Source organism: Canis lupus, chromosome 29 (assembly GCF_011100685.1).
Source record: "Canis lupus familiaris isolate Mischka breed German Shepherd chromosome 29, alternate assembly UU_Cfam_GSD_1.0, whole genome shotgun sequence".
NCBI classification, from domain to species: domain Eukaryota; kingdom Metazoa; phylum Chordata; class Mammalia; order Carnivora; family Canidae; genus Canis; species Canis lupus.
The window spans coordinates 28,339,967-28,348,873 of record NC_049250.1 but is presented as its reverse complement, the minus strand read 5'-3'; the positions used below and the strand labels follow the sequence as shown (position 1 = coordinate 28,348,873).

At 34.6% G+C, this 8,907-nt stretch overlaps 1 protein-coding gene across 2 annotated transcripts in view; it reads right to left on the bottom strand.

Moving 5' to 3' along the window:
- Window positions 1-268: 268 nt before the first annotated feature.
- The window catches only part of ZBTB10 (zinc finger and BTB domain containing 10), a 32,853-nt gene continuing 24,214 nt past the window's right edge, over window positions 269-8,907 (bottom strand). Inside the window, exons 3-6 of one of the 2 annotated variants that reach the window (XM_038579592.1) lie at window positions 8,645-8,743; window positions 5,794-5,970; window positions 5,421-5,593; window positions 269-5,158 (exon numbers count right to left, since the gene is read on the bottom strand). In XM_038579592.1, the coding sequence (XP_038435520.1) occupies window positions 4,853-5,158; window positions 5,421-5,593; window positions 5,794-5,970; window positions 8,645-8,743 (755 nt within the window). In that variant the 3' untranslated portion in view covers window positions 269-4,852. The remainder of the gene's footprint in view (window positions 5,159-5,420; window positions 5,594-5,793; window positions 5,971-8,644; window positions 8,744-8,907) is intronic. The other variant, XM_038579593.1, reaches the window with a different exon arrangement.

Sequence of the window (8,907 nt, the reverse complement as noted above, 5' to 3'; positions counted from 1 at the left end):
ATTAAAGCAGCTCTCCAAGCATCACTAGGAGGTAGTTTTGAGTCATTTATGTCTTCATTAAAATAAAGAAAACATAAAAGGCCAAAAGCCCTCATATTCTAGAATTCAAACTCGTAAACCTTAATTACAAAGATATCTGAATTATACACAATCAAAGTTTACAAAGGTGTTCCCCCCTACCCCAATTAGTCTAAATCAGTACACTTTCAATGCAAAGAAATCTGAATTAAATGTCAGAGTCAACAAAATTCACAAAGCCAGAAGCAAGTTTAGTGCTCACAAGTTTATATTTTTAGGTTTGATAAAGATTCTTGTGTATTTTCTAAATACACAGACAAAACAGGTTTGGAAGTTTACATACATGTCTTAGGACACTTATACTAGGTAGGTAAATTACATTTAAAAAAATTGGTCTTCGTAAAAGATCTTCCCAAAGAGCTTTTACAAACAGCAGGCAGAAGAAAGCGTTCTTTTATGTTTACAGTGTTTAAAATGCTGATTCTCCCATTTCATGATGGCCTCAACCATCCCTCTCCCCTAAACCCAAAATCTTGTTCTCAATAGCCAGTGTACTCCAAATTAAGTACCCAATGCCATAAAATCCAGGGCTAAAAAACAACTTGTAAAGTGTGCTTATCCCTAACACATTTTAAACTATCTAAAACTGTTCGACTTCACTTGAAAGCAGGGATACAGCAGGAAAAAAACTTTCCACTTTAAATCCTAAAGTGACTACAAAAAAACACCTGTTAGTTCTAAGCACATATATTATGTATCATAGTTAAGTTTAAGGATCTGGGTGACTGAACGGCACAAAAACTGGGGTTCACTTCTAGTTCTTCACTTTAAAACCATCCTTTCAAAAATAAAAACGCCACGGCCAGTTAATAGCATGTGATACACTGAGGTCAGGTATCTTATTTATAGTCAGGTGACAAAACTGCTGTACTCAGAGGAAAAGAGTGATAAGGATATTTAGGGAACGAAAGATGAGGCGCTCAAATTCCTAACAAAGATGGTTTACAGGGAAAATAGGTCTCCATACACAAACTCCTTTAAAGCACTGAAATTCTATAAAATTTGTTCAATGAGGCAGCTAATAGAGCCCCCTAAAAAGAGCATGGGCTTCATTCAAAATCAAATTTGGTCAAAACCCAGCTCTACCACTTAGTAGCTGTGTTATATTGGGCAAGTTACATTATGCAAATCTCTTGGAGCCTTTCTCTTCCGTAAAATGGAGACAGTAGCACCTACCTTATTGGGAATTAGATAAAATGTAAAGCGCAAATGGCACATGTAGGCACTGGGGGAAAAAGTAGCTTTTGGAATATTATTCAGAAAAATAAACTTTTAAGTTGACAAAAATCCTAAAAATATAAAGTTTACCAAAGTTTTGAAATTTAGGATATTTTCAAACTCCTCTTCCATCACACTTTTCCCCATGTTATACTACTCCAGTCATCTTCAGGCATTTTACACTTTATTGTATGAATATAGATTTCCCAACCCTGATCCTTTCATTTTGTTTTCTCCCCCTTTCCTCTAGGTTTGCATCCACTATTAAACTAGGACGTATTAGGCCTCTATTATGTACCAGACAGTGTTTGAAGCGCTTTACGTGAATTAACTCCTTCATCTTACTCTTCTCCATCAGGATGGCTCTGCCAAACCCACCTAGTGTTTCCTCCCCCCACCAAATTTCAAGGCTATTCATTAGTGTTCAGTTTCCCTTTCCTACATTTTTTTAAGCTCTTAATTGCTAGGGTGCTAAAATAAGCAAAATATCTAGTGAATATGAAAAATGAGGGCCGATAATAATGACAAAGCGGGGACCATATGGAAGTAACTGTCTCTGAGAAGCCTAAGAATACATGATCTTAGTTTGGATGAGAGGGTCTGTTACTAGAGTGAATAGAAAAAGTTTATATTCTTCTTCATTAAAATTACAAGCTCTAAAATAGGTTTCATTTAAAATATAAGTTACAAGAGAAAAATTCAGCAAATGTGTGACACATAATTCTGCCAAGGCTCCACAGACAAAATTATGAGTATATCATTGTCACCTCTGAGACCAATCATAAGTTCTTACTATCTATCAACTTCCTGAAATTGTACTGTAAGTCAGAAAAAGAATATACTTAAAAAAAAAAAATAGAAACATCCAGTAGTATACCTTAGTACTAAAACTATTTTTAAAAAAAGACCTAGAAGGGAAAAGGCAGTCCCTTGAGATCATGAAACAAAATAAGTTAGGCAGTCAGCAAGTAGAAAAATCTGTCAATTCTGTTTCTGGTAAAATGCTTACTTTAAAGAAGAAATTTTTATATAGGCTGAGGCTAATATATTCAGAGTATAAACATTATTCCTTTGGATTACCTTTCTAAAAACAAACTTTTAAAGTATCATATTTCAGTTGACTAAAAATATAGCCAAATCTGTCACAACACAACATAAAAGGTAATGGACAATTATAGAATATTTTAAATTAACAGTAACAAGCCATCTACATCAAACCTTATTTCCAACTAAAACCAAAACAAAAGCACAACAATCCCGTAGTGTACCAAGTGTGTATTTCAATTTACTGTATGCAATCTAACAAAAATTTGGTCATAATTTACCAGATATACATAAATGATTTAAGTAGTAAAAGAAAATTCAGTTTAAAGAGAGTTAAGTTCATATCTTGAGGAAAAGTAAAAGTACATTAAGAATGTAAAGCCAAGTCCAGTTTCTATGCAATAAGTGAACTGTAGTCTAATAAAGCAGATTTAGGTGATTTTCAGATATATATCTTTTCTCTTTAATATATATTTATATATAGACAGATCTACCAATTGTAAACTATGGTTTATTTTAAAGGAGGGGGATAAATGGGACGAAAGAAATCTTTATACTATACTTACATATTCACAAAGCAGAACATTTTACGTTTAAAATACTTTTTCATTCATAGTATCTTTGCCCAACTAACGTCTACTTTGGACCCCACCAGAATTACATTATACTCATTTGTCTAGAACACTGAGAATAAGATGTACTCTTCAGTCTTAAACAAAAATCAAACCAAACTATTCATGTCAGTTTTACAGTTATGTAGAAACTACAATAAAGTTTAGATGACAAAAGATGTATCTAACCATTGTAACTGTACTTTATATCTTTGATTTATCCAAGCAGAAACAATGTCTAACATTAAACCATTATACTACCGAAATTGGAGACGAGAAAACTTGTCTCTTAAAAAAAAAATCAACCTTCAACTTTGATCAGATGGAGCACCAAAAGGATTATGTCTGTCAAAGTGTACTTTGCAATTTTTCCACACAAATAGCACAATTTAGTGACCTGATATAAAATAGGAAAATATACTCAATTTCTTTTTAAAAGAAAGCTGAAAATATGATATCCCTCAATCTTATATAATATACAATGTTCCTGATAAATGTCATGCATGTTAATTTTAATTGTGAAATGTTGCTGTGAGTTCAACAACCAGCTAATTCATCTGTCAGGAGACTAAATAAATAGAACTTCAATTTTGTATCACCCCTTGTACCCTGAAGGATTTTAGCCAACAGAACAATCGTAAAGCCTATTTTATTTTGTAAGATTTTTTGCAGACTGTTGAATCATAGTGACTACCAGAAAGACTATATATGAAGATGTAGTAACTTTGAGGAATTGAAAAAATAATTATCTATCATAATTTCAAAACACTCAATATCCCGGTAAGTATCAAACAAAAGAGAATTCACTTTTTGTGTTATTTTTAATGGTAAAAAGGGCACAGGAGTAAAAACCTGATATTTCACTTATATTGCATAACAAGCTAACCAAACTGGACATGGAGGTCAAATTACGAAACAAATCATTTTACTTATTGTTTCTATGACTTTTCTTTTGATTAGATTTCTCTTTTCAAATAGGACTGAGGTATAGTACACTGGCAAAAATAAAAAGAGGCAAACAAGAATAGTGCCAAAGTAGCAGATACTCAAAACCGAATACCATGTCAGAAGACGTCATATAATAACCATTTCAGATTAGAGCAGCAGGAGAAAGTTACTTCTAAATCATAATCATTTTAGTGGTATTTGTCAACTTCGCCACGTTAACTTTGTAACATCATTTCTTCATTTGTGAAGTAGTAAAATTCATGTCAAAAAGGAAAGGGGGAATGGAGGAAGTCAGTTAGTTCATTCCAATAAATTACCTCTCCAGTTCTTATAAACATGCCCATCAGCACAAAATTGAGAAATAATACCTAAGACTAGAGGAGACTTGGTTTAAGTTATGAAGCAAATTAAAATGGAAAAATACAGAAAAGTAGAACCAATGGGGTTGAAAAGGCCCCTCACTGAAAATCTGTATTAAAAAAAATAAAATTAATAAAAATAAAAATAGAAACAAAACTCTACTAGTACAAACTAGCCTGAGTGGTTTGATGGACAGAGTAATTGGGTCAGCTGTCACTGTAGTCTTATAAATGGATTTTCTTCATTCATGTTAAAGTGGCACATGAATGTAAGCTCTTTAAGGATAGGTACTATATATTCGTAGGACCCAAATAGTTATTGTATATCCTATAAATAAAAAATATTTTTACTTTGATAACTGACTGAAGATGTGGGGACTCCATGTAATCCAACCACAAGGTTGTTTGCTGTACAGTCCTGTGCAAATATAAAAAAAATTTTTTTTTGCTATAAGGCTTTTTGACCCTACAGTTTTCACAGCAACATAACTACCATCCAGCATGTACCATATTTTGCAAGCCTTCAAGTTCAACAATTCAAATTGTCGATTCATATTATGTCCAAATGCAGCATCCTTGAGGAGTATAGGTCAGTTAATCATCTAGAGACATACAAACATCTCCTGATTCATCCCATCGAGATGGATCATTCTGATCTTCTCCATCATCAACCAGCTCTTCGTCAGCTTCTCCTACTTCATTCTCCTCATATTCTTCATCCCGAGGGAAATCTGTGTCCTGTCCCTGATCTACACCTTCTTGCCCTCCTGGTTGTGATTTATCTGCACAGTCTACACAAACACCATAGCGTCGAGATCCATGTCTTATTCCAACACTGGCTGCTAACATGAAGATCTTCTTACACACCATACATTTGTATTTTTTATCCTTTTTATGCACCTAATTGAAGGGGGAGAAATCCAATATAAGGACAGTATAGACAATAATGCATTTGAACAATTCAAATTAAACCACCTGTTTAACAATGGTTGAATGTATACCCTTGTTTTTCTATATGAAGCTCAGTTCATAAATCATATTCTTTGTTTAAAACAATTTAATAATCCAAGTTCTCTAAATTTTAGGTAACAATGTTAAAATACCTTAAACTTCACTAACATTCAGTTTATCTTAAAGATCAGTTATATTTAAAGTTACTTACCAGGGAATGTCTTTTCACATGTTCTCTGCGAGTAAACAGTTTTCCACAAATATCACAGCTAAATGATCTGACTCCCGTATGAATGAGCAAATGCCTTTTTAGTGTTCGTCTGTATTTGGCTACATAGCTACAATGAGGGCATTTTAACTTGTTCATGATTAGAGATGATTCACCTTTGAAAATAAAAACACACACAAACACAAAAGCAATTATATATTAAACAGAAAACTTGCTATCAAAAGTTTGTCTGTCCCTGAGAATAGGGATTGTAGGACTACTAGTATTTTAATTTTTTTAAGACCCAGAACATGGAAGCTTTTAATTGTGAAAAATCATTTTAAAATTCTGCAATGTTTAGTTGACTAATACTTGCCATTTTCCCAAGTTTCTTGTTTTGGCCAAGATTCGGGCAATAATCCATACTTGAAATCGTTTGAAGCACCTGGTATCAATCCATACTTGAAATCATTTGAAGTACCTGGTAGCAGTCCATACTTGAAATCACTTGAAGGGCCAGGCATCAAGCTATACTTGAAATCATGTGAAGTACCTAATAGAAAAGTGATTTTAATGTAATTATGGTAATAAAGATATTTCTTATTAGAATAAAACAATATAGGACATAAAATTTATTATATCTATGCAATATTATGATAGAACAGCTTACTATAAATAGCTGGATAAAAATCTCTACATTGTAATCTAAAACCGAAACGTCTTCATACTTTATTATCCTATCATAATACTCTAATTGCAGGCATCTTAAATAGAAAAACTAAAATTTAAAATGCTACCAGAGGAGAGAAAAATTTGGTAAGATAAATGTCAATATTTAATAGTGCATGGAGGCCACATGAAACTTTTTTTTTAAGATTTTATTTATTTTGAGAGAGGACAGCATAAGCAGAGGAAAAGGGAGAAGCAGGCTGCCCGCTGAGCAGAAAAGCCCGATGTGGATTTCTATCCCAGGATCCCGGGATCTCGCGACCTGAGCCAAAGGCAGACACTTAAACTGAGCCACTCAGGTGTCCCAAAACTTCTTTTTTTATACTGTATTTCAAATATATTCAAAACAGAACTCTCTCTTAATAGTTACTTTTAATTATTCTATCACTTGAGACTACCACCCTGAAGCCCAGCTTTGGAACAGGAGAGCTCTGCATTGCCCCCAAAACAATCACATAATCTTAAGACTAATCAGTATGGGGCGCCTGGGTGGCTCAGTCAGTTAAGCATCTGCCTTCAGTTCAGGTCATGATCTTGGGGTCCTGGGATTGAGCCCCACATCTGGCTCCCTGCGGCTCAGCTGCCTGCTTCTCCCTCTGCCCCGCCACTGCTTGTTAGCTTTCTTGCTCTTAAGTAATTGAGTTTTCAATAAAAATATTAAATCTTTACCCCTACTTCATTGTTCTCATTCTTTATAGCTGATACAAAAATTCTTATGGTAAAAATAATCTATTGTTGTACAACTCACAAAGACCACTCTTCAACCATATTTCTAAACCAAATATAAAATACTTATACCATTAGCAATTTTTTGTACAAGGATAAAGTCTTCAAAATTCAACCCCTCTGGTAACTGCTCATTTCAAAAATTTTTGTAAATTCTTTTCAACAGTTGGGAGAAACCACCTTAAGGCAATTTCTTTTCTTCAGAATTAGGGCTTAATTTTGGTCAGTGCATACATATTATATTCAGAAGCTTCTGAAAGCCTGAGTACTTCTAGCCACCCCCTGCCCATTAATTTAAGGAATTCCAATGCTATGAGAAGTTGAATCAATGAACATCCATATTCCTTTTGTGTGCCTTTGACTAATGTTAATTTTGACACATGTACTTTCTCTGTGAACACACACTTTTTATGTATTATTTACTCATCACTTTACCTCTCAATATAGCAGTTATTTTCTAGAACCTTCTCCTACATAACCATAGTACTTTATCATATCCACGAAATTTAAAATTGTCAAACTATTATTTAACCCATACTACACAAATTCCAAACTGTTCTTCAAATGTCCCCCTCTCCCTTTTTAAAGATTTTATGTATTCATGAGTGAGAGAGAGAGAAGGGGGGGACAGAGAGAGAAGCAGGCTCCTTGCAGGAAGCCTGATGGGGAACTCGATCCTGGGACTCCAGGATCACGGCCTAAGCCAAAAGACGCTCAACCGTGGAGCCACCTGGGTGTCCCTCAAATGCCCCTTTAGTCATTTTAGAACTCTGGTCAGTCATCAAGATTGACCATGCATTTTGGCAAGTAAACTATGTAGGTGATGTTTTGTGCTGGCTAGTGCATTACATGTAGAGGCATGGTATCTCTGCTGCTTTCATTATAAAGAAATCTTTTCCTCTTTGTTTAACTGAAGTTATCTGGGATGATAGGGAAACCATGTGAATATACTATTATAACAGCCTTTTGCATTGTGGGATAGCCGATCAACAGTGGCTTAATATCCATGGATGATTTTTTAAAAGATTTTTTATTTATTCATGAGAGAGACAGAGAGATAGGCAGAGAAGCAGGCTCCCTGCAGGAAGCCCAATGTGGGACTCGACCCCGGAACTCCGGGATCACTCCCTGAGCTGAAGGCAGATGCTCTGAGCCACGCAGGTGTCCCTCCATGGATGATCTTGAATTATTTCCTGTGGGGTATTTTTCATTTCTGTCATTATGTATTTATTAGCTTGGCATTTTTCTCTAAAGAAAGTTTTTCCCCTTCTTTATACTTACTTTGTTCTCTGGAATATTTATGGATTCTCTGCCTCTATGTGAAGGATACTTCTCCCGAAGTACAACTGACAGAAACATCACTACTATAGAATTAACGTTTTCTTTAGATTACCATATTGTTATTTTACATCAAAGCCAATTAAAATACGTTAATCAGCCAACTGGATAATTACCATTTTCATCCTATGTATATACTAGCAGGAAGCCACCAGCCCTATTAACTTAATTACTTTTGGTACTTAAGAATTTGAAATGCTCTAAACAAATGGCTCTCCCAAACAGTAAGAAACACCCATCCATTTGTATTTACCAGGTTTCCAAAGTCTTATCATAAACATAGCTACCATGGATCCAAAGTATTTTCATATAATACTCTCCCTTAAGGGAGAGAAACTGCAATAGGTCCTTAAACATGTACACAATCACTTCCCAATCTTCAAATCCTCTCAAACGTACTCTTACTGTACTTTTGTAAATCCTACTGTACATACCAGCATCACCTCCATCCTGACTGGAGCCGGCTTCTGCCAACAAATTTGTATTCACATTCCTATCACAATCTGGCCCTGAGAGTAGAGCACCATCCAGATCTGAAAAGGAGATGTACAATAATCTGTTACTTACAACCACACTATAACCATCATCAACCACTCCCTGCTTGGTAGTTTCTTATGCAACTAAATAGAAAATTATCTATCTGCAAGTTATAATACCTACTACGTGCTTAACGCGATTAAGGCACAAAATCAGACAT